At 35.0% G+C, this 27,219-nt stretch overlaps 1 protein-coding gene and 1 long non-coding RNA gene across 3 annotated transcripts in view; one reads left to right on the top strand and one right to left on the bottom strand.

Annotated features, from left to right (window-relative positions):
- The window catches only part of Pino (protein pinocchio), a 37,482-nt gene that overhangs the window by 5,145 nt on the left and 5,118 nt on the right, over positions 1-27,219 (bottom strand). The window contains exon 1 of one of the 2 annotated variants that reach the window (XM_089840562.1): positions 16,336-16,618. The exons of the other annotated variant lie outside the window; for it this stretch is intronic. Coding sequence (XP_089696688.1) covers positions 16,336-16,381 — 46 coding nt within the window. The 5' untranslated portion in view covers positions 16,382-16,618. Of the gene's footprint in view, positions 1-16,335; positions 16,619-27,219 lie in introns of those variants that run through there. 2 annotated transcript variants of the gene reach the window in all.
- LOC149717698 (uncharacterized) lies at positions 22,644-25,304 on the top strand. The gene is made up of 2 exons (XR_016367365.1): positions 22,644-23,068; positions 23,440-25,304. It is a non-coding gene; the product is annotated as an uncharacterized LOC149717698 (long non-coding RNA).

Genomic DNA, 27,219 nt, shown 5'->3' with positions numbered 1-27,219 from the left:
CCGTGAAATGTTTTAAGGATATTTTGATCCTGAAGTGTTGTTGTCACTTGTCAGCAAAGGGGGGGGGGGAGAGAATGGTAAACTAAGCTCCTTAATATTCCAGTACCTCTCTTTATGACGTAAAAGAGAAGGTAAATAACTTTGAAGTATTGCCGGGGAAATCCACGTCAGAATTAAATTACGAAATAACCCACAACTCAAGAGATACACACCACAATCTCAAAAAATTGTTGGACGACGGACTCGTGTACAGGAAACTATTATTATAATTCAAATCACGATCTTAAAATTCTAGCCTATACCTTTACAGCATGCAGGTAATATTAATAAATAGACACAGATGGATAAACAAAGTAATAAAGAACACATTAGGGGTAGACATTCTTAAATAGACGGAAATATGAAAAAGAAATTTCCGAAAATTTACCAGTACAGATCACGTGATAGAAGACATATTATTCTTACAATTGTATAAATAAATATATATATAAACGACGCACGTTTATAAATTCTAATAACCTCATTTATCATTTAGTAAAGTAGGTCTCGTAGCTAAACTAGAATAAATGAACAAGTGGCAATCCACGTTATTTTACAATACAGAATAATAGGGCGCCGCTATTACTCTATGTGTAAATACATATTGAGACTACAGGAAGTAAAATTCGGTTTAAGGAATAGCGTACACAAAAATATTAAATAGTATTTATATTATATTTAAAAGGTAATGTAGAAAATAAAATACTAAAATATATATAGGCCTAAATAAAACTTCTGTCAACAGTTTTAAAAAATAGGCTTAACAAAGAAACGAGAATGTTCCATTCTCCTTTAACAGCCAATCACGAGACGAGCGTTCGAAATTACAATAAAGCACGCGCTCTGAGCCTCTGATATGGATGGCGGGAAAAAAGTTTGCTATGACGTCGCGAAATATCTATTAATTTTATCTCTCAACTTTCCAATATGGAGCTATAAATAGAAAATATGAAACTATACTTTCGATGGGAACTTTATTATCTATTATACCTTTTTTTTTAATTTTGTAATACGAAAAATCATGAAGATTAAAAACTACAAGATTATCTACAGGACCAAAATGGAGGCTTTTCAAAACTATCTAGATAAACCGATGGAATACATTAATTTTATTCTTATATTGCACTGCAATAAAAATAAAAACCTACGCCTGGATTTGATATGAATATAAAAATACAAATTTGGGTTTTACGATTTCTTTTTTTATCAGGTTTTTATCAAAAACGAGATTTAAAAAGATTAGGTTACAAAACATTATAAATAGAACCGAAAAGCGGAAAAACTTAAAACGGGGAAAATTATTTGGAGTTAGGAAATAAAATTAAAAGAAAAACCCGTATACTACAAAATACCCAGATTGCCTGGCTTCTTCAAGTCTGCCAGAACTAACTGAAAGATTCTAGGTTCGTTGCCAAAATTAGGAGCCAAGCCTTTCAAACAAAAAAGAAACAAGACGGCCCAAGGGCTCGTAATAGTAGCCATATCGTACGAGTGAATAGCCCCTCTATACCCTACCCTAACGAGTGGATAACCCCTCTATACCTTACCCTAATGAGTGAATAGCGCTATCTTTTTCAATGCTAAAATGATTTACCGTGCATAAAATCAGAGTGAATAGCCCCTCGATTCCCTACTCTAAACAGTGATTAAATTATAACCGTATAAATTTACTTATGCTGTAATTCTAATATTCCGGCGAATCGAAGAACAGATAGTTTTTAGTGATAATACCCTCGATGAGTTTACAACAGACTTATGCCGATGCACACTTATCGCATCTTATAAATTTCTGACAAAGACTTATGCCCAGAAACTTTTGAAAGAGAAAGTTTAGTTATAGTGATTACGCATTTTAGTGATTATCCCCTCGAATTACCTTTAGCAATGCTAAAATGATCAGACGCATAACGCCCATTTAACACTATGTTAGCTCTATCTAAACCCACATTTGAATTAACCGCCAAAACGTTCCAGTCAAACATAACATAGATGACGATAGCTACCGAACGAGAACGAAACACATGAGGAGCGAGGTAGGAAACGGGGAAAATCGTTATCTATTTAATTAGCACATACATAAAAAAAATATATATATAAAAACCCCAAACATACAAATTCATAAGTATCCGACCCCACAGATAAAAATTCAAAAGTTTCCGACCCCACAGATTAAGAGGTACCCCACCCCACATCACCCCGACATTTTAGAGATAAGAATAAATAATAAAAAACTCGAGGTTTCTATCAAGTCTCTATGGTTGAGTGGGTAGAGTGTTTGTCTTCTACACCAGCGGCCCGGGTTCGAAACCCGGGTCTGACCTGAAAAATTTTTAATTAAAATTAAATCTCTAACCGAGCCCAGTAACCCCTATGGGTGGGTTGTGGTAATATAACGTTCCTTTTAAGCTAAAATCTGACGATAACGAAGCGACAACCCCGGCCACTACTACTACTACTACTACTACTACTACTACTACTACTACGACAGCTCGGGTCAAACTAAGAGCCTATCGTATACTACGATATGGCTAAAAAGGAAGAGAGCGTAAAAAAAACTAAGCAATGTAGCCAGTCTGGCTCCCAAATTCCTATTTAAAAAGAATAATATTTATGGCTTTAGTTTGCGCCACCATTAAGAAGCCGCGATTCAAGATAAAACTAGCGCGGATGAATACCCAGTAAGTAAAAAAACAGTATTCCAATTTTAAAAGAAAATATTTTGGATGCTAAATGAAATTTAATATATTTCTTAAGCCTCGGTGGAATTGTTTTTTTGTTTAACTTTACGCACGATTTAAAAATTGTTAGACGTGATGTCACGTGACTAACACGCCTTCTCGTATTAAATTACGTAGTTATTTAGCACATTGAACGCTAACGGAACAGCTGCTCCATTTAATTTAAAAATAATAAAAAAATACAGCCGACTACCAGGGGCAACGCACTCCATGCATTTTCTACGAGCCCCTGTAGAATGTTTACCCTGCAATACACCCGTGTATGCAATAAACCGCCTAGGATTTTGCAATGGCAAAAAATTAATAAAATAAAAACCCGATAAAAAATAACAAGAATTTTAAATCTTTTTTCAAATAACACTAATACTATATTTTAAAACAAATATTATTGAAAATTGTTTTTAAAAAAATGAGATTAAGGTCAACAACTTAAAGAAAATGAAGTATTTGTTTCACCTTCTTAATAAGTATGGCTAGACCACTTGGGTGTCAACATACATAGAATTCAATTTGAATTAAAATTAAAACTAACATAGAAGAGGAAGGGCGTTTAATTTATTCAAATAAACTTATTTACTCTCAAAATATTAAAAAAAATGTCTTAGTCATTCTTTACAATTTAAATTTGGGGAAAAATATCATATTAAACCAGGCAGAACTATAACTAAACAAACCCATACTTTTTAAAAAAAGAAAAAATAACTAAATTTACATTTATTATTTGTTCAGAAAGCGAGTTAATGTACACTGTTGAGCTGTCGATATCATTAAAAATTAGTCCTTGAAAAAACTAGCTATATACTTCTCGAGTCGAGTTTAGATTAAATATAAAAAATTCTGAAAAAGGCGTGGATATAAATATACACTAAATTGGCGTAGGAACAAAGAACCTATTATGTTTCACGTGCTAGTGTCATGCATTGTGGTTCAGGTTTTACGTTCAGAAGCCTAGAGTTGAGAGAGCGAGAGCGTTAAGCCTAACCGTGCATACGGTAATAAGTAAAAAACGTCACCAAAGAAAAAGAATATTTCAAGGTTTCAAGCATGCTATGCTATACTGCAGCCTATCAAAAAAGGCTCCGAGAGCAAAAGAGAAAGAGAGAGAGATTAAGATCAAACGGAGCATGCTCCGTTTCCGAGTTAGGCCCTGAAATATAAACACGACTTATACACCTTAACCAACCGAAGTGGAGTAACATTATGTTATCACACGTTCGTTTACGGAGTCTGAACTAGGAGTATTCATACCATTTACACAAGGAGGACGGGCTTTTGATTCTGGCCATAGCATAACACCTGAAGCCTAGCCTCCTTGTGTAAATGGTATGAATCCTCCTTGTCTGAAAACTACGCATTAAGGAGGATAGCGAACCCAGAAGTGTTGCCAGACATTTGTGAGTTCAATTTACGCCATAAGAACACCCCCCAAAAGTTAGAACTATTTTTTTTCTAAACTGATAACTTCAAATTGATATTTATCTACGACTTAGGAAGTAGATATAGAAAAGGGGGAGGAAGTTTAAGTGTATTTCCCGAGTTCAAGAATATACTTTCGGAGCCTGATCATGGCCTGAAGGCTAGGAACAACCTTTTTAAACATTTTTTTTGAACTGAGAAAATACCCCCTTCAAGAAAAACTGGTAAAGGGCGGATTGCCAAGAAAGAAGTTTGTTTGAAATTTTAGAAAAACCGACTTTAGTAACCTTAGCCAAACCAGTCAAGTCTCCAGAATGACGGGAGCCAGTCTATAACTGTAATAATGACTTGAGCTCGACATGTTGTCAGTGTGAACAAAGGTATGGGGGGAGAGATCTAGCCAGGCGCGTGTTTATTTTGATAATTTTTAAGTAATGTTGGATTGTCTGAAAGTTTACGGAATGAAAGACATCCTATTTTTTTTAAAAAAAAAGATTATTTTTGTTTACCTAATCGCGACATGCTTTCAGTAAGGTCAAAGGTCAAAAAATACTCCCAAGTAATTACGTGCCAACATGTTTAAACAAACAAGAATGAAGCTAAAAGATTAACTTTTCATTAAGACTTGGTATAAGTGCAACATAAGTTCAAAAGATATGTTCCATAAGTTTCGTCACTGGTTACAAACTGGAGCTTTTCATGAAGTGACGTAAGTCATAGATTCGAGGTAAAGCGACACCTGGTGAGGCGCTGTCAAAGGCTTAGTACAGGCTAAATAGGAGCTAGATAGAAGTCCTGCAAAAATAATTAACCGAGTGTAGGACTTCAATTCTCGCTTGTCGTTCTCGAACTAACTCGAGCTGTAAGTTTGTGGCATTACGAAGTATGGGTAGTGTCACACATATCTTATCAAGTTATGGTACAATTATTACTCTAATGGGTCTGAAGAGACGCCTTCCGCGTGTACGATCACCTTAAAAACAAAGCTAGCCAGCCTTAACCGAGATTAAGATTAATTTTTAATTAAGCCTTGGTTTAAGTTAAGTTAAGCTCAATTACCGCTCTCTTCCAAACATGAAACCGGAGACGCTTTTCATATATATCTTTAAAAAATTTGAAAACCGTAAAAAACAACTTTAAACGCCTGTTGCTCACCCTCAACTTACTATTTTTAAAAATTTCGGTTCCAAGTATTTAAAATCAATTTAGGTCGCGTGAGCTTTTCAACTTTGGAAGGAGAGGAGGATGATGAGATGATGACTAAAGCAAGTCACCGCGAGTACACAAGACGGATTGAGAATCGTTTAACGACAAATGGCACCCAGTAATATTTATCCGGATGTGGTAATACTAAGAAAGGAAGATAGCTGTCAACTGGTTATAATCCAAAACGGAAGGTTATGGAAGGAACTGCGGCGGATGTTTACCAGTCTTTAAATCAGACCAAGGGCTAATAAACTCCCCAACTTAAAAGAAGCTCAATTAAAATTCTGGGGTACAAAAAAGGTCTAGACTGTTATCCAACTTCTAATTTCGGAAGAAATTTTTTCTTCTTCTTTAAAAACACATCGCGTCCAAGGATGACGTGTGAACAAACATGTCAAGTGATAATTAGACCCTAACCGATGGATGATGATGAGAGAGATCTTTCATAAAGAAAAACCTTTAGCATCTTTTTAAAATGTCATGTATCTTTAATATACGAAAGATTTGAAAATTCAAAAAAACAAATTAAAAAGTTTAGTTTCACCGAACCTTGACATCATGCCAACACTAAGTTTCTTTGTGTTATTATTGATTTTATAAAGAAAAATAGTGTGAAAACGTCAGTGGGCCAAGCTGGTATGGTAATGGGTCAATGTAAAATTCGTATTATTTATTTCAAACGATTATGACCCCAAAAAACAATTTTTTAGGTTAGACCGTCCTAAGTTATTTTGTTGTACCGACCAACACAAAACATAATTTTCAACTTGAAGGTGCCAAGGTTTCATTTGGTTTTAGGGCATGTCTTCCATGTCTAAAATTGTCATTAATTTTAGTATCGAGGATAAATGGTGTTACGCAGCGAATCTTTTACACCCCTAACCTAAGTTTTGCAGCCCGGGGCCGAGATAATGTGCGCCCCCTTAGGTCGGAAAAAAAGGACCAGTGAATGTTGCTGAGGGGGGAATAGTTTAACTCAATGCACCCCCAACAAGCCTCGCGCCAGGGGGCCAGTGCCCCTCGCCCCCCCTTTTAATCCGGCCCTGCTAAATAAAATCCCCAATCAATAAAAACAATTCCTACAACATTAAAATTGCAAAAATAAAAAGGAAAAACCTTTTGTTTACATCAAATAATTTAAGGTAAATCTAGATAATAGTTAATTACGTCATTGTAGAAGAAGAGAGAAAAGAACCAGGATAAGAAAATTATATAACTATCCATCGTAACGTAAATACGAAAAAAAAAAAATAGCCAGTCCTAAGAACTATCTCGAATTCGTTTAAAACTCGATTATACTTTTGTTTAAAAACACCAGAACTTCCTCGTACTTTCTTAACATAATTGCAAGGTTAAAACCTTGAATTTGAACTTGTCATGTATATCACCAAACAACGTAGGTTATATATGTATACTTGACCATAAATTTGAAAACAACTATGACGTAATTATATGGGAGGGGGGTATCAGCTAACAAAAGCTTGTTAATTTTTTTTTAAGCCATATCAATTTCATAGTCATGACAAAGCGTTTTATATATTCGCTTTTTTTACATAATTTGAGCTAAGGTATAATAATTATCATCATATATTATGGTTATGAGAGAGGAAAAGTTCTACAATATACTCCCTCGTAACCTTCGAAGGTAAGTAATTATATTAAAGCTATTATATTAGAGTTTAACATATATTTATAATAATTATGAATAACTAACCCAATGCAAGATTAAAAGAATTTCGTACATAGAAAATGAGTTAATATTCATGAAAGAAAATGCGTTCGCTTTACAGTTCATTACAGTCACGATTTCAAGCAAGTTTAATGGTAGGATAAGGACCAGGGATTTTTTGAGTTATCTCATTAGTGAATTAAAACTAATTATCATGATTAATTCTATTCATAATGACATGTCCATTTTGGAGTGTTATAACTCTGGTTCTATAAGAGATAAAATGGTATCCTTTGGACCGTGATATAGCTTACTTTGGGATGCAATATTAATCAGGACTTAGAGTAATCAGCAAAATAATAGATGACATCTTGAACAATTTCACGGATTTGTTTTCAAATGAAAATATTAAATTTTTACACCTTTTTGATATTAATTCCGCGACTACAATTTTCTGAAAGACTACAATATATACAGGAAAATTTCAAGATAAAAAACAGTTCGGAATATGCAAATCAAGTAACAATATTCTAACCCCCAAGTTAACTTATTTCGAGTCAATTCAAACTGCCATTCGATAAAACTAGAGCGGTTACCAATTCGGAATCAAAGAGTTAAAGAGAAAAATACGCTTGACAATTTCAATCAATGAATGACAAATAATATTTTGAACTTACCACCAATTTCTGGTGATGAATAGTTATCAATAGTTCTTTACTCGACTTCTAAACAAGCACAAAATAATTCTTTCGTTTTCTCTTCCAACGCTTCAATTCAAATAAGACAATAGTAAAGCGTGTCTATTGTTTTGATACTTTTTCTCTTTCGTCCGTAGAGAGAGAGGGAGAGAGAATAAATCAAAAGTCTCTTCAGTGGTTCGCAATACTCGAGTCTCGGGATAAAACTAATTTCTATCTTGATGGAGGAGTTTAGTTTTATATAACAGTTTTTCTTCACCCTCCTCTCCCCCCAACTCAGGGAAAAGAGTACTACGTAGTTAAAATCCCCCCTTTTCGTATCACCAGAGCGGAGAAGAGAAAATTGGCCAAAATCCAACAAGCCAGTATGAGTATAGATAAGTCGACGACGGATAAGGGGGGTGTATATAGTTATACGACATTTTCCATAACGTCGAGTCTCATCTCCAGAGAGCGTAACGTATTACTTTTAACTTAGAAGTATATTAACGTAAAGACCTTGCAATCAAAACATTCAAAATCAAATTACCCATTTTCACTGACCATACACCTAATTTTCCCCTCTTTGTTTCCTGAGACTTTCTTGTTTCCCGCCATTTTTTTACAGACTGTTTCCCGCCATTTTTCCCTGACTTTACTTTTATAAACAAGTCAACTCTCCAAGTTATGTTTTAAAACATATTTATTGTAACGAGCAACGCTGTAATTTTCATAAACCCAAGAAATTGTAACCTCACCACTAACGCTCAAGGTTGCAATTTTTCCCAAACCAATAAAATGAAATTCCCGGAGTTCTCCCTGATATTTTTTGGACTATTTATAATTCCTTATCATCAAGGGAAACGAAAACTAACTCATACTAACATCGGTGTCATCTATTTCTGATTCATATCTTTGAAGGTGGGTGTAACCAATCCATTACTGAATTCTCCAAATGAGACGAAACCTTAATATTGGTTGAGTATCGAGAGTGTTAAGGAGAGAGCATTGCAAATCCGGAGAGATTAGAAACGTTGGAGCAGCATGGCGAAATCGTTCGCTTCCCCACGGGGGACTTAGGAAAGAAAGGGAAAGCTATGATACTCTCATTATTGCCCATCCATGGATTACATGGGCGAATTAAATATCAAGCAGATATGACAGTCCCCACCCTTCCATTTGCAATAGACACTCGACGCGATGACGTACTCTGCCATTTCTCTATTAATAGGCCAAAAGCGCCAGGGATTATGGATCTACACTCGATTTGGGTAAAGATAGAGAAAAAAGATAAGAAAGCACTTATTTCCATATTTTTTTTTTTTTTTGCAACTACGCATCGACCTAAAAAGAAATGTCTGGAATATTATATTCGAAAAGCAGACGACGCTGGAAATCATTTCCGCGATATTTATACGTTTCCGTAACTATAATCTATAAGAGAATTAATAACATGGTCAGCTTAAATTAATCAAAAGATACGAGAATATAAAAATAACGTTTGATTATATCTATTTTAGCATATAAAAGAGAGGGGCGGTATCACGTGTCTTATAGCTATTCTGAGAGACGTTCTAGAATGTATACTAATAAGATATTGATGAAAAGCGAAGGATTTTTATCCGAGGGAAACACGTGCTGATCATAAACGCGCTTTCTAATAATATCGATTTGCAACAGAAAAAAAAGGCGCGAGATTGATCCCACACGTTACAAAAACGTGATACGGTGGTCAATTATTCTAGATCCTTCCAGATTTATTCTTGACCTTGATAAAGACAGAAATACAACCCTAATCGGATCAAATGTCCAGCCAGTGGATGTCAATTTCACGTGCGCGTAGTTTGGCGCGTGGGTTTATTCTTTCTTAGGCCTATTTATTTATAGAAACTTAAGCCTAATTGAACTTAAGTTGAAGATGACTTAACCCTAAAAGCCAAAGCACTTCCGTAGAAAAATATAGCGTGTTTCTTGCAGATTGACTAACGTTTCTTAACACTAAATTAAGTCTAATAAATTAACTCTCTTTGTTTGAGTGTCTCAAGAAATACAACGGAATTAGAACCATTTCTTAACCCTAAAAGAGAAATCTACTGCTAACATGGAAACAATATAGGCCTAACGACTTGATAACAACGATACTGACAGCCCTAGGTTATACGTTGAATTATGGCTGGCTGTTTCCCCTTTTAGGGTGGTGATTTAATAACAACAAAGAGTACATATTACGTAATTAAATAAATACAACACAAACTATGATGACACGAGTCTAAATATTGACGTAAGTTGTCAATATTCACTAAGCCTTAATTTTAGGCTTAAGAAATTGAACCTTTGTAAAGGAAATCACGTTTTTCCACGTGCTTTTGTGGAACGTTTTCATCTTGTTATTCAAATAAGTTACGTATAAAAGAAAGAAATGTTTTCAAATCAAGCCTTGGGTAAAATTGTATAAGAATTCGTAATTGAATTCGATTGAAAATGATAGATCAGGCGCTTGAACTAAACTCTCCCTCCTATCTTGGCAAATTGTCGATTTTAAATGTTACACAAAAACACTCTTTTGTAAGATGCTGTGCAAAAGAAAGAAAAGAAGTACGGTTTAAAAGAGATAGAAATCAAAATAAAAATTAAACTACAAAGACGCAAAAATCCGATTAAGATTGTGGGTATCAAGCCAATGGATTTGGCCTTGGTTGGGGTCTGGATCTATTACAAACATAATGGTGGCAAGATGCCACTTTTAAAAATGTTAAAGCTCGAAGATTTTACAACAAAAAGGCCTAAACAAGCAGATGGTTTTGTTGTTAGACAATGGTATAATTAAGGCTTAGCAAATATGTATGTATGTATGTATAAATAAATAAATAAATAAATAAATAAACGAACAAATAAATCTCAAAACTATCTTCAATTTCTTAAGATAACTTCCGACTCCAGTTAAAAGGAAAACGTGGCTTAATTAAGTAAGATTTAAAGTAAATAACTACGTGCTTTTGATGGGTAGTTTAATCTCAACCCTGAATTTAAAAAAAAGGAAAAAAAATATTAAATTAACTATATTTAAGAGATAGTCACGCTATCCAAAACGTTGCAAGTTTTAGTTAAGAAAAAGGCAGACACTGAATCAACATTTGAGTACACATTTAAGTTTGATTGAAGAAGAGCTACAAAACAGCGCGCGTCTTCAATCAAAATTGCCTATATTATTTCCCAATAAAAATGAATCAATAACAATTTATCGACTCTACTCTTTTTTTTTTGATTTTTTAAAGCAGAAAAATAAAAACCCCCTTAACCACCTTCCCTCCCACTATTTAATATAGTTTTAGATTAAAAATTAGTAATAACAATGGTTGAGCAATTCCATCGAGGTTTATCAATCAAATCTTCCGGGGTTCCCGGGAAAGAGGACAGAATTCGTTCCAGAGGGCTAGGCTAATCTATAACAGCTATAGTACTTCAATAGGTTTAAATAGGAAAATCCAAAATTCTGACTAATAAAACACTTCAAATTTGTAGGGCGTATAAAAACAGACTACTCGGTTAATTTTGCATGGTCCATCTTCCTATTTAGTCTGTACTAAGCCTTTGACATGCAGCGCCTCATGCACCAGGCGTCACTTCATGACAAGCTCCAGTTCGTAACCAGTGACAAACTTATGGTGAACATATTTTATGTTAAGATGCACTAAAGACTCCAAGCCTCCAAAAATATATACGTATTTCACAAGTGCTGGTAACCTTCTGTGGTAACTAATTTAAGGAAGTTAGTAATAATTCAGGTTGTCCTCGACGCAAACATCCGGATAAGATTAAGGAATAGTTTGCATCCGAGTAAACTGTGACAGAATTTTTTTTTTTATTTTTATTCCGTTATCTACATTAATTTTTTATACGTAACGTGAGCAATGTATTGATTGCGAATTGGTGATAGGAAATTAATAAGGTATGGACCACGAGGTTTGACGTCCAACAATAAAAAAATGATATTAGATTATTAAAGTGGCGTTGACGTGCAGATACGCTTAGAGGTTTCGTAAAAACCCGGGGTTTTATTGGGGTTTTTTATATATATATATATATAATTAGCAGCGTATCAATTGCGGTAATTGTCATTAAAAAGTCGATCTTGCAATGTTTCCTTCATAAAAATAAATATTTATAAATAATACTTATGGCGTTCAAACAATAAATACCTTAATACTATCTTAAAAAGAAATTATTTTAGCATTTAAAATCATCAAAATTGAAGATTTTAGTGATGGGTTTTTAATAAGTGGGGTTTTAATGGTGGGTAAACCCCAATATAATAAAACCCCGTGGGATTTTTGGGTTTTTAAGGTGGGTAAAACCAAAGTATAATAAAACAAATGGTGTTTGTTGGAATCGAACTCTGATACGCTGTAATACATTATTACTATCATCTTCAGACTTCAGTGTCAGTATCTCTTTAGATAAATTACGTAAATGAAATTCGAAGGTTGTTAAAGACGCCATTCTCCGCAATGGCGCGACAGATGAGATTACGTAATTTCTCGCGGATATTTCTTGGGATTCTTTCCACATAACATATTCCAAGAAATTTGTAACTTGTTACATAAAAAATAAAATAATATAAGATACGAAGCTAATCTATTTGACGCGAGATGAAATTCTCTCTTTCTACAAATTAAAATTGGCTTTTCGGAACATCTTCAAAGGTCATTAACGCAATAATACGTCTCTTGTTATAAAAGTCTTTTAGAAATAAATAAATGAAAAAACACTCTTTTAGAACCAATTGGTTTGTTTCTTATCTCTCTCTCGTCCCAAGAACTGAACAGATTCTTTGAAGAAATTTAGGCGAAATGACGCTTATCCTGAAGTTCATTGGAAACTAATTTAGAGGCTTGACTCTACAAAGCACCCCTTTTACTATTTCAACGACTAAATGAAAAGTAGAGAAAGATCTCTGAGCTTAGGAGTAAAAGAAGCGGAGCTGACCTAGCTGGGACTCTAATGAGCTGAGCTTCCAGTTGAAAACTTAACTTTCGAATAAAAGCTGCATGCAGTCTTAAGAACGAAGAAGTTTTGCTATACCAATTTATTTTCAAGAAACTAAATTGATCAAAGCAATTCGAGGGGAGAAGGGAGTGTATGAAAGAAAGTTGAATTAAATTTCCCCATGAATATTTAGCTTTAAAAGAAAAAAATAAATCTGAAAACAAACTGTTTGTAAACTTCAAAATTCGATCTTTTTGGCTAAGAGGTTTTAAAACATGACAACACCACATGGTCACGGGACTTTTGATGTTCAGCACGTGTAATTTGGCAGCATGTCTTTAGCTGTCAATGTTAATAATTATTAACTGTAAATTTGGTTGGGTGCCATTCTCTCATTAATTAAAGTTAATATCATTTTTATTTTTAAACTGCAAAATTATAAGGAAAATTAAATTGAATGAAAAGTTTCCCTATAAACCATATTTGATAGATAACAATCTAAATCTATAATGATTTGACAATTTTCCCCAATAAGAACCCAAAGATGACATTTAACAAAGTAAAATGTATACTATTATGTCACAACTAACTGAAAAAAAAAATATCCGAGGGGTTAATCGTTTTAACATTCCAGGTACACATCGATTATGGATAATCATTTTAACGTATTGTCAAGGATGGAGCTTTTAAAGATTACAATTTCTCCCTTTTGTGGGTTTTGGTTTTGCAGGTACTGTTGACAATCCTGAATAATGTCAAGCAAATAATATTGCTCCCCAGTGGCTTTTTATAGACGAGAATTCGAAGCTATAACCTTCTATAAAATGGGAAAAATACCAGGTACCTTCGAAGAGATGATGTACTTAAGCGACAGCTTGAATTATTACCATCCCCTACACTATACCTACAAGTACTTAGATCTGACTAAAAAAGCTGGCATTTTTAAAGGTAAGTGAACATTCGAGCTTGCCAAGGTTGCATTAACTTGTTAAAACCAAAACATACCGCTGCATAAAAATAATAAAAGAAATACCATATGTCGTACATTCTAGATTTGTACAATAACAGAATCTGGCGCATCCATGGCCATATAGACAAAACGAAGGTCTTGTTAACTAATGGAGGGACGTTTTACCTTTTTTAGACTCTTAAAACAATTAGGAATACAAAAGACGCATTAATGAATCATAGTAAATAAAATTACTTAGTAAAAATAATTGAATTCTTCAGAAGGAACCAATAATTTCATTCTTATCCACACGTTTGCCTAACTTCCCTTCCCTTCGCAAAGGCGTTCGAGATGTACTTCTACCTCCCGCTCATTTTTCCGAGAAATTAAAAAATTTTCAACTACCAAATCTCCTTATAGAGTGGTACTGAGAGGGGAGGAGCTACGTTGACGTGACGTCAATATTGGTATAGTCTAAATAGTATGGTCTGAGCTGACGACTCCCAATATGGTCGAAAAAAAAAGCGAGGTAAGAGATAGGAGGGTGTGACATCACGAAAAGGTTCGTGGTAGCAGACTATACGAGCCAAATTTCATTCAAAATGGCGATTCAACGAAAGCCGAACAGTCGTTTATTGTTGACTAGAGAAGGCTAAATGGGTCGGTAACTTTGTTTTCCATGGACCTGTGGCCAACCTAAGCCAACTAAGAGGCATCCAACCCCATGGGTGGTGAATTCAGTTAAATAACTAAGTGGGATTTAGAAAACTATTCCCATAAAACTTATAGACTATTTCCCAAGTTTGTAAATCGAAACCCCATTTTAATTATCAAATAATAGACCCAACACCAAATACTTTATTATCAACTGCGGTTTAATAATAAAAAAAATAATTAAAATTTCTCGGAAAATAACCTTGATTGCAAAGATCAGTGAAACTTACTTCGAACGTAACTTAACAAAGTAAAAACCCGTAAATCTTACAAGTTACACCTCAAATTTTCCTTATATTTTCTCAAAAAAGACAAAATAAATTTCTCGTTAAAATTTGGGCAAAATTTTCGGTAAAGAAACTTTACTTATTTCTTATTTATTTGCTTACCTATATTATACCTAGCCAGGAAAATACACCTGACCCCAAAAACAAAGCAGCGCTCCACGATATGGTACACGATTAAGAAGGCTAAGATTATTTAGAAAGTTTAAGAAACTTAAAAAACTTTTGACGAAAGAAAAAAGAAAATAAAATGAACGCGCGAGCTAAAGAATTTGGAAAAATAACTTTTAACTGTCTATAATAAATACTGCCTAGTATTGAGGGCTTGGGAAAAGAAATGGGTCATATATTCAGCGGCGCAAATAATCATCGTTAATGAACGTTAGGAATGTTTAAGTTTTGGGTAAATAAAATAAAAATAAAACAAAAGAAATTATGGAATGACACGAAAAAACGCTCTTCTGCTGACTCGAGCCAATATTTAAATAAATGTTACGTCTCTAATCAAAAAATTACAGTTAAATTACGTCTAGATAAGTTTAAATTGAGGGGTTATTAACTCGTTAATTTTCTACCATATTAATCGTGGCATAAGTTTATAAGATAGGTTCCATAAGTATGACAATATCAATACTTCGCAATGCTAGAAACTTGCTGATTGGTAGTTCGAGAACGACAAGCAAAAATTGGTCTGCACTAAACCTCTGACAGCACCTCACCAGGGGTCGCTTTAGGCGAATCAATGACCTACGTCACTTCATCTCACAAGCTCTTAAAACCAGTAACAAACGTATGGAACATATCTTATGAACTTACGTCCGATCTAGGGGAAGTTTTGGAATTTAAATAAAAGTTAATATCCTCATAACGCAAAACTCCGATAAAAATCAGAGAATTACCTAATACAAAATCATAATACAAAAGATAAGAAATTAATTTATATACATATACATTAGAAAAAAAAAGAACGTGACCCGCATTTAATATTATCATAATCTAACTTGAACTCGTGTCGTCAAGGACTAATTAGTTCACGATAATCAATGGATGATAATTGATAAAATTAATACGGATAACAATGAATAAAAACGTCAAGAGTATAATGATCTGATAGTATGACTATACGTTATTTTAAATCGATCACAAGATACACTATTACACACGTACTCCAGCCCAAATCTGTGGGGGCGACAAAGGAACCATACCAAAAAGCACGTTCACATTTTTTAGCAAGTGTCAGTGAGTAAGGTAGGAATTAATTCATATGATGATTAATGTTTATTAATACATAGTTTATAGTTTTCAGAGTAGGTGTGGGGATAAATACAATTTACACTGTATGAGGCCAGGCTACTTGGCGGACAAAGTGAATGCAGTACCACTGTACCAAGTGGCATGGCCTCCAGGTAATGCTACAAACCCTAGTAGAATTAAAACTAAGTTTTCTAGAAAACCTAGTTCAGGTATTAGAGGGATTCTGTCACTATCAGATTCCCAATACACCAATTAGGGATTATGCGTAATTATTTTTCAAAATATTTAAATTTGAATTCTCCACGACTTCCATCTCTATTCTTTGTTTAGAAACTGTCAAAGGTACAAGTGACTGACAACCCAACCCAACCGAGCAATCAAAGCCAGATAAAAACTTAAATACCTTCCGAAGTTGCAGTTGCGCCTGATGAACCTTGAACGCCTTCCATTATTAACCCTTTTCTCTTTTTATATTTGTAAAAATAATTCGCAACTATCTCGAATATTAAAAAATGGCGGTGAACAAAGCAATCACACTTTGAACTTTCAGCACGGGTAACAAAAGCTGCTAGAGAATGTATATTACTAGTATTATTTAACTAACTATACATCCAACTGGCTTTAAAAACACACGGAACAGCTTAGCACACAGACAGACGCGGTTAAAAACGTGACTGGTCTCTAAACTATCGTTGTGCAAAAGGCAGCAAAATGGTGGTGGTATAAAGTTTTGGGGAGTCCAGACGAAACCAGCAGCAACGGAAGAACTAACTAACGTACCGCGGAAGTATTGAGGGATGGGGATATATATTTTTTTCTTTTCATTATTTTATTGAGGGGGCGAGATAGGAGGGATAAATAAAATAGGAAGCTTGAGAGATGGATGGGGAGGAAACGAAATCCAGGGAGGGGGGAGAGAGAAAATACAGCAGGTAAACAAAGAATACAAAAGAAAGAATGAATTTTTGGCCCAGACTCCCTTCGTTGTGCTCGATTCGGAAGAAAAACTGGGTCAACATCGAAGCGGATCGGTTCTTTCCTAGACCGAGACTGCCCAGGCAGTTCTCTTACACCTCTCTGTCATGCCTGGCTTACTAGTGACAGAAACCAAGAAGTGATATCTAGTTTATTAGGGAGAAGTTATAAGATGCCTAACTATTCGCGCGCCATAGTCCCAGTCCCCCTTTCAAAATACAAAGAGGGGGGACGTAAAAGAAGGCCGGGCTATTTCGCTGCCTCTCCTCAGTCGGAAAATATGACTGTAATTTTCGTCATTCGCGTCACGCTGACGTGAGTGTTCAAGAACCAATGAGATGCTGGTTGTAATTTAGAGGCAGGGATTAACTCCGGACCTACGTTTGAACTGGAGATAAAGCTAGGAATATGGCGAATTTATACCTTCTCCCTAATAAACTATAGATATCACTTCTTGCAGAAACGAAAGATAGCATTAAGGGGAACCGAGCATAAACGCAAACATGATTCGAATTTCCTACCGTCCCCGAATTTCAGACGAAATTTCAGGGTATTGAAATGTAAGAACCTTAATCCTAAAATTACATCAATTTCACATAAGTTAAATTTAAATTTTACATAAGTTCTCAGAGATGCCTTTTAACTGATTTTGGAGCATCCTTCTACGTGTCTGTGACGTGTCGAAGAGCCCGATTAAAAATAATTAAAAACTCAATTTCTAACCCAACATACTTCCGGGTCAAAGGTTACTCCCATACACACATTGATGGAGAAACTTGTAGACTATGTTCTACCGAGGTTCTAAGCATCTATTTCTTCTAAGAATTAGGGTTACGGATCAAACTGAACTATTGAAGAGATGAAAAATCAATAATACCAGAAATATGGCTGTCTCGAGTCTAGACTAGTTTTTTTTTAGTTGAATAGTTTATCTTCCGGTTATGCTAAATTGTTTATAGTGGTATAATTAATGAAGTTAAGTTTTTTGATTAAATATAAAAAGTGGAATTACTGAAGGCCATATTAAAGTAGAAACGCGTTTAATATTAAAATAATTTATAAAATTAATAATTTATGTATTTTATTCCAACAATTTTTCCTACCCAGTAAAATATTTGTGGAAATATTGCGTTTGACAAGGGGAAAAAAATTTGGAATTTTTATTAAGAATAAATTGAATTCTTTCAAGTACTCCTAGGCCTAAATAAAGGTAGAAAAAGTACCTGGCAATATAAAAAAGGTAACAAGGCAATAACCATGATTTCTTCGTAAATAAAAAATATATTAAATATTACTTTAAGAGCGACGCCCGTTTTGGAGCAGGAGAAGGAAAACAAATAATATCGTGGAAGAAGCCCTAACTTCAAAATCAAACTGTCAGACATAGGGATGTTGTTGTATGTAGACAGAGAGAGAAAAAAAAATAAGCGTTGGGTACCAATGACCTCTGAAACGAGGGGAGGTCAACGCTCATCAATCTATGGAAGTCACGCGTGCCTCAATAGCCACCAAACGTTAATAATACACAAACATCCCCACCTGTATCATCCGGTAACCAGCGCCCATCCATATCCGCCCAAAAATATGTTTCAATTTTTTCTGGCTTTTTTTTTTTAAGATTGGGAGTGAACAACAAAGGGGTCGGATATTACGTCACGTTAGGTATTTTTCCCCAATCAAAATTATCCTAAAACCCAACCGCTTTAGAAGACAAAGATAACTTCCGCGCTGAATTAAAATCGTACCTTCAGGTATAATTTAAAGATGAAAACATGAAAAAGGTTGAACTTAAAAACGTAAATAAAGATATTATACGCCATTTAAAAATTCAAAAAACAGTATCTCTAAAAGGATCCGGAGTCATTTAAGTTTTATCAACATTGCTAGGATATTAACAATCAAGTGTCTTTTAACCTGCCAAGGACCATTGGCGGAAATTCCCAATTTTGATAATATCTCGCTAAAAATAATTAGTGTTGAAAGAATGTTTTTACGAGCTTCAAACACAAGTTTCTTGTTGTTAAATTATTGGGGGAAATTTTTTTTCCTTGTAACTTGGAATATTCGCCTCTTCAATTTGGGAAAACCCGAAAGAGAAAGTAACAGACCCTTTCCCAAATAAACTAGCTGTTTTCTCAAAACATCCAACCAACCAACACCTGGGAGTCCAAAGACCATTTGAAAACAGGTATCAAATTCTTCCATATTTTATTTTTCGACTTTGGAACTTTGAACTCAAATAGATCATACCATAAATTGGATCTTGCAAAAAGAACCTAAAAACAAGGTCGGGAGGGCGACCTCTTACGTTATTTCCCCTGCCACCAACCAAGACGCAACACCAGACGTAGCCCGACTAATGGCGGCCTCGCCCCTGTCTATTTGGTTTCTCTGCAAGGAAGTAATGGAATGGTCCATTTGAACGAGACAACAACAAAAACAAGAAACGGAAAAAGATTGACGACTTATGCATAAAAACGTAAACAAGAGTCTTTTCCCGTTCCTCCTTTCTCCCGCCTCTCTCCAGAAGCGGCGTTATTTTTATAATAATTCGGGATCAGCGACCGTCGACTGTTGAGCCCGGATCGCTAAACTCCAAAGCGCCACGCTAAAGTTAAAGCGAACGAAGCGCGACGAACGAACAAATGCTAAAGCCAAAGCTTCCCATTGGGAATTTCCTCAGAACCTCTGAACTTAATCCGGAATGAAGAGGTCGGGTCGGTGGGTACAGTACAACAACAAGCGGTAGGTACATCGGGGTATGGATGGTGGTATTTAGCAAATTGATCCTTGCTAGGTTCAACGTTTTCCCTTTCCATAAACCCCCTGGCTCCAACTTCCCGATACAAAATCCTCTTTTATTTTCGTCTAAGATACAAGATCATAATCTCAAAGGCGATGAGGTCAAAGTTCGCCAACGAAAATAGCTAGCCTTCTTAAATAAGTAAACTCGTGGTAATCACCAAGGACGAGAGATTGGTTTCTATTTTTAGAATTTTGACTGAAGAATAATGGGACCTTCGCTCCATGGTTCGTACGAAATTTTTGTCATTTGTGAGTGCAATTCAAAAGCTATCACCAACAGACTGAAAAGTTTGAAGTTCAGTTCGATTCAGTAATTATCATTCAGTTCCAAACCCGCATGAATGCGGGAGATGCTCTAATAACAATTTACTGGCAACCTTAAACCGCGGTTATAGTTAAAAAGGTTCCACAAACCACGTGACATACCTCAACAAACAAAAAATGCTACTACATTTTCCATAATCTCCATCTGAATTCTAAAGTTACTATAAAGAGTACTGAATAGTAAAGTCAATAGCAGATAACATTTGACAAAAAAGAGAGCATTGAAGTCTTTGTTTCGAACTTTGCCTAAATTCCATTTAAAGACAGATTAGATACAATTTTCTTAATTCTCAAGTCATTCTGGCGCGCGCAACTTAAGACAGAACATTTGTTTTCTTAACAAAAGGTCACGGGCCTTCACTCTTCCCATTACACCTTCCCTTTATTATTAACGATTGACAGTAAAAAAGAACAAGCCAATAAGGGCAGTCACACCGTGCATCCATGTTAGGTGTACACATATTTTCCTTTGACATGGCTTCTTAGAAAATCCATCAGACAAGGAGGATTTATACCAATTACACAAGGAGACCAGGCTTCAGGGGTTACACAAAGAATCCAGACTCCCTGATGGAGTCCTTATGCATACCTTATGAATCCTCCTAGTCTGTAAACTATGCATTATAGGAAAACCCCCAGTCGTAAGCTTACGACGACTAAGAAAGAAGCTCCTCCGCTTTTGCTACGAATTTGACCCCTCAGGCTAGAATAGCTAATAAGGGGAATTAAGACGCGAGTCGTCCTAAAAGGAGAGGGTTTCTTTTTCCTCACTCCTCAGTCGTCCTCGTCGTGGGGTTATTTCCCTCGGGTTTTTGTTTCGCCCTAATGGTCGAACCACGCCAGCCACTAACACAAGTAAATATCCTTCTCTTCTAAGTTAATATCGTCTCATAGCGGGGGTAGCAATATCGATTGCTTCATTCAGGGTTAAGACAGAAAAATGATAGACCTTTTCTGTGTAAAAAAGGGGGTAGGCAACCCTCAGTATTGGGAAATACAAGACGGTTGATACATTGCCGTCCGTCTCTGCGCAGCCTCTCATGATACAAATTTACAAAATGACTACACAGCTAGACATCGAAATGGTCAATAGAGAGCTTTCAGATGGAATAGTAGTACGTCACACCCTTCCAAGTCTTACCGAGCAGTTCTGGTGGCCATATTGGGGGTGGTCTCAGCTTCATTCCTGCTTTAAACCCACCAATATGGCAGCGTAAATTATGTCACGAGACTGAGCTCCTCCTCCAACAGAAAGCTCTCTATTGGGTATGTGAATGCAAAGACTTTAGATTGGGCTTAAAATACCAAGCTAGATGTTGTCCAAAAACCGTCTACCCATGCTTGTATCTTTCAAACCCCCAATCGTTTCTTAACATGTCACTTAGTCGAGGATTATTTTACATGTGACGTAGCTTATTATTGGAATGGAACATCGATGGAATAAGAAAAAATAAAAAAGAGAAATATCGTTTACACGTATAACCTTGAAGGTCATAAAACCTATCAAAACACAAGACGCGTCTCAAGACTTAACTTTAGGGGGTTGAATTTTTACACGCTGGGTAATTTTCAATTTCGTTTTAATTTAAAAACAAAAAAAGTAGAAAACCCTGAGTGAAATTAATAAAAAAAATTTTTTTTTTAATAAATATATAGCCAAGGAAATTTTAAGAAAACCTACACCTTCGACAACAGTTTTGTACAAACGTTCTTGAAAGAATAGAGAATGCTAAGGCGGATTAATAGTCAATGTTAAACGTCGTAAGAATGAAAGTAGTGTTTGCCAAACGCGAATGGCGCCGGGTTCAGTTGAAATTTATGTTATTATTACGTGTTTACAATATTTGACAACTTTGTTTTTCGACATTGAAAATGAAAAAGGTGTGTTTTAAACTTGAGGAAAGGATATAATTATATTATTAATTGAAATTTGACTAAAATATATTTTACTTGTTATACGAGACTAGGAGGATTTATACCAGTTACACAAGGAGGTCTGGCTTTTAACTTCACCAGGGAGTCTAGCCTACTTCTGTAACACATGAAGCCTAGCCTCCTTGTGTAAATGGTATGAATCCTCCATGCATGAACTATGGAAAATATGAAGAGGGTAAATAAAAATTTAGAAAAACTTATTTGTCTGATATCAAACAGTGGTGTATCATCGATATTTCCCTGATATCAACCTTGTCAAGAACATGACTAAAGACTCAAATAAACCATTTAACATTAACTCTAACATCCTTGTGGGTCGCCTTAAATTTATTCTAAATCACTTGAGTATTTTCCCACACTTCAAAAAGATAGATAATAAGATGACTAAATTAGCAATCTTCAGCAGTCAAAAACTCGTGATATCACCAGGAATGCATACAGTTATAAGGAATCATTGAGTATCCATACATATCTCACGCTAATATCTGCGCGGGGCTTGAGAACTTACTATCCACGTCGCGCCTCATAATTCCGAGGCCTTTCTAACTGCGATTCTATTGGTTAGTAGCACCTCAAGGTCAGGAACACGCGCGTTAGGTCCAATATGCAGCGAGATAAAATTCCTCCTCCCACAAAATCCGCCAGAGAAAATGGCTGGCTATACACAATGATTCCTGGAAACTCTATGCATTCCAGTGATAACCAAATATTAACACTATTTTTAAAACAGAAAATAGGTTTTCGAATTTAGTCTCTTCGAACTTCGTATCGTCACCCTAAAAACTAAACTAGAAGTCAAATACCATAGAGAAGTTTCCCATCCTCGATCCCGAGAGTTCAAACTCGAAGAAAAATAAATGTATACCCTAGTCTTTTCGTAAAACTTGTTAAAGATAAATCATCGTGAGTATATAGTTTTAAAAATAGACAAGAATGATGTAGAAGAGACTATAAGGAGCATTCCAGACACTGTTCTTTGACTTTTTGAGAGTCAGGGCCCTCCAAAACCTTTTTCTTTAAAAGAAGAAATGGCTGAAGATATTTTCTAACATACAATTCTTCTTGGACCCTTAGGGATGGTTAAATGAAACGTTCATGTAACATAAAATTATACCTTTGTTCTAATATATATAAGAAAAAGTATTAAAAAATAAATAAATGATTTCTTATTACAAAATAATTAACATTAATTAAATAATCAAGGACTACTGGGCCATCCGCCATTGCATCTCAACCTGTGAGAATTCAACCAATCCCGTAGGGGTAAGTGGTTCGGGCTAGCAGACGCCACTAAAACAATGGCGGTTGGCGCAGTAGTCCTTGATTATTTTCAAGACTAAATAAACACTAATTATTTTGTAATAAGAGATCATGTATTATTTTAAATATTTTTTTTTTTTCAAAAGGCCGTTATTTTAAGGTATAATGTTATGATAGGTGATCTATTCCTTTAACAATCCTATTTCAGACTCAGAGATCAAGGATACAGTAAACGTAAAAATTCAGGAGGAGAGAACAGTGGATTAAAGCAAAAAGGGGGATAAAAACGTTCTTTCCCTGTAACCTTCATTGGCCACTGAACTGAACGAACTTTATCAAATATTTATTATCAAGAAAGAGAGAGAGAGAGAAGGAAAAAAAAACTTGATAGCCTTTTTCAATGACAACCTTCAACGCGATGGAAAGAAGAAGAAAAATCCAATTTAACGTCCTTGGGACGGTTTTGATCCGCGGTTTTCCATTGGTATTTATATATGGAGTAATTTTACCGGAGTCATAATAAGTTATCATTAAAAACGTATTACATTGAGCCGGTGAGTCTACTCGGATATTGCTCCTAGGTGACAACAGATTACTATCGCCTAATGCGAATAAAAATTTCTATAAAGGAAAAGTTGGGAAACTATAGCCCTCTAGCAGTAACTAACGGAACAAGAATCAATGACAAATTAGCATTGGTTGGTGCGGAAGTTTATTAATTGAAGTAATTAACAGTCTCCTACATCGAACAATAAACCACAATTTAAGGTTTGACAATGACTAAACAACACGAGTCAACTTCAGTTTTACCATAAGTTCTTAAGATATGTTCCATAAGTTTGTCACTGGTTATTGAGAGCTTGTCATGCAGCGACGCATGGTGAATGAGGCGCTGTCAAAGCCTTAGTACAGACTAATTAGGACTAGATGGAAGTCCTCCAAATTAACCGAGTGTAGGACTTCAATTCTCGCTTCCGTCGTTCTCGAACTAGCTCGAGCTGCAAGTCTCTAGCATTACGAAGTATAGGTAGTGTCATACTTATGGATGGAACATATCTTATAAACTTATGGTTGGGTTAACTTAACTGAGTCACAAAAAGAGTCGAGTTATCTAGGCTCTTACTCATTCAGTTCACTATTATTAGTCAAAAAAGTTGATTCTCCCGATGACAAAGACTCTATTTAATGTTGATAAAACTGAATTAGTTGCTAATTATTTACTACATTAATTAATTAATGAACGTCTCCTGTTAAATTATGTAACAGGGTGGGTACGTGGTGTACTCTCGTATCGCCTACAAGTTCGGTTACTTGGCTAAAAATTATTGCTAAAGGTGTACTAACTAAACTTTGACAAATATATTCCCTTAACACATTGTCAGCTTTGAATTTGAAATTAATTTGTCTAGACAGTGATTTCTATCTACAGTTACATGGCCATTAAACTCTCTCCCAAATCTATAGTCAGCCGCCCTTCAATGACAGGGCGAAGTACTTATACTACTATTACTAAAGTTTTGACTTAAAAACAAGCGAATTTAAACCTCAAATGAATTTTAACTATTTCACCTAGTTCTATATATATATATATAAAAAGTTCCCCTGAATTTTATAAAGTCATCGGGCAATTGAACCAAGGTCGAAAAATCTGTAAATTTCACGACTGGTGTAAAATTTCAATTTAATTTTAAAACGATATCAGTCTTTAACCATAAGTTTGTCACTGGTTACTGAGAGTTTGTCATGATGTGACGTAGGTGAAACGACAAAGGTTCTCGTAAAGCGACGCCTGACGAGGCACTGTCAAAGGCTTAGTACAGACTAAATAGGAAGATGAACTGCAAAACCGAGTGTAGTCAATTCTCGCGTCGTTCTCTAATAAGGGCCTCCCTGCTCTAATTAAGACTCTAGCCTTACAAGGTATAGGTAATGTCGTACTTATGGAAAATATCTTATAAACTTATGCTAATATCGCCATTTTGGAGACAAATTTTAAAAATACGCGCCTTTTTACTACCGACTTAATGATGTAATTTGTTACTATGGGCCTAAAAATTATACTTTTTCAATATTTTCTTGGAACGTTTTCTTGAAAAACACCTTTGTGGTTTTCCTCACGGTTTTTTTCTTCTTTAAAATTTTAAATCAGTTAATGTTTATTAATTGAAGGTTACGACACTATACGATCTCTTAAAGAAACCCTGGGATTATTTTGCGAGATTAAAAAATAAAAAAATGAAATAAAATTCGAAATGAAAAATCCAGAATAAAGATGTTAAAAATAGTTTAAGAACGATGCCCTAATTTACTTAATTACGACTACAATTAACGTGTCTTGACTCGTTTTAATTACTTCACTAATTAGTTCATCTTTAAAGGTCAAGTCCCAAGAAGATAAAAGATAATACTATAGACGTATTAAGAACTTCCCATTTAAATGAGATCAAGTTCATTATCTTTGAGGTACCAATTAATTTAAAATAAAAATTTAAAAATTGGGACATAGCCTGACGTGATGTCAATATATATAATCTCGTACAATTAATCATTATTTAATTCCTTAATTAATATTCTATTCAGTATTGGCTACAGTAAAAAGTAATAACCGCCACTTTATATGCAAATTAACATTGAATTAATTAGAAATTTTTGGTCAGTCTGTTCTTGATTTAAAAGTGGAAAATTTAGGGTTAACGAAACTTGAACAATAACGTCACAATGACGTCAAATTTGACAATTACTTTAAGTTTAAACGGGTTTAAATTTACAAGTTTGAATAAACCTAACCTATAGTCAGTCCCTCATTATAATTTGTCGAAGCGGAAATCTAACGACATATCCTTGAATGAAATTTATATAAGTACAAGAGAGAGGTTAAGCGTAGGCTACCTTTCTCCTCGAACGCCTACGTTTACGTCTGGGTACCCTTTATCAAACAAATAACCCGTGTACAAGTACGCGTTCCAGTATGGGGTAGGGTAACTTAACCTCTCTATATTCTCGACTGCATACTGCGTAGACCATTATATTCTATTTAGGAATGGATCCTCCAGCCCCTCTCTTTAAATTTCTGAAAAGCTAAAATTATAATATTGCGGAAATGTGTCTCCATTGACGCGATATCCTTTGACTCCAATTGAAATTGAGTCCCTCTACCTTCGTCCCTACTAGGAATAACAAATATTTGAATAGTATTTCAAAAACATTTTGCGTCACACCATCCCATACAGCTAGAAACGACCCCGTTCTCAATGGGTTACCGAGCGTCAAACTTTTTTTTTTCAAATACAAATTTTTACAATCAGAAATAAAATAATTTGAGTAGGTTTCCCAGATTTTCGAGATATATTTATAATTTCCCATGGTCGCCATGAAATTTCCTGATTCAAATTTACTGACTTCGTTGAAATTCTTAAAATTCCCTGACCTTTCTGGTCCATTTTGAAATTCCCCAAATTTTCCCTGACCTTTTTGACCCCGTTATGAAATTCCCTGACGTTTATGGTGGCCCACTTTGAAATTCCCTGACTTTAAATGACGTTTCTGACCCATTTTGAAATTCTCTGACTTTTCCTAACATTATTTGGTACATTTTGAAATTCCCAGACTTTTCCCTGACTTTTTCGACCCCATTTTGAAATTCTGACTTTTTCGGTCCAATTTTGGAATTCCCCGACTTTCCCTAACATTTTTGGTCCATTTTGAAATTCCCAGACTTTTTCCTGACATTTTTGGTCCCATTCTCAAATTCCCTGAATTTTCTCTATCGTTTTTCGACCCCATTTTCAATTTCCCTGATCTTTTTAGCATACGAATCACTACAGTCACATTGCCCTTTCACGTGAAACTTTAAATAATAAACTCCTTCATAGATTAAATGACCTGATGTCTGAGTGGTGGGTGATGTTGAACTGCTGATGACACTAAAAATTTCTTAAGATGAAAAACCAAAACAACTAAAACAGACCACAAAATTCTTATCGAACAG

Source organism: Phalangium opilio, unplaced genomic scaffold (assembly GCF_054372755.1).
Source record: "Phalangium opilio isolate 3A_F unplaced genomic scaffold, DU_Popi_V2 ptg000003l_1, whole genome shotgun sequence".
Lineage (NCBI taxonomy): Eukaryota > Metazoa > Arthropoda > Arachnida > Opiliones > Phalangiidae > Phalangium > Phalangium opilio.
This window is presented reverse-complemented; position numbering and strand designations above follow the sequence as displayed.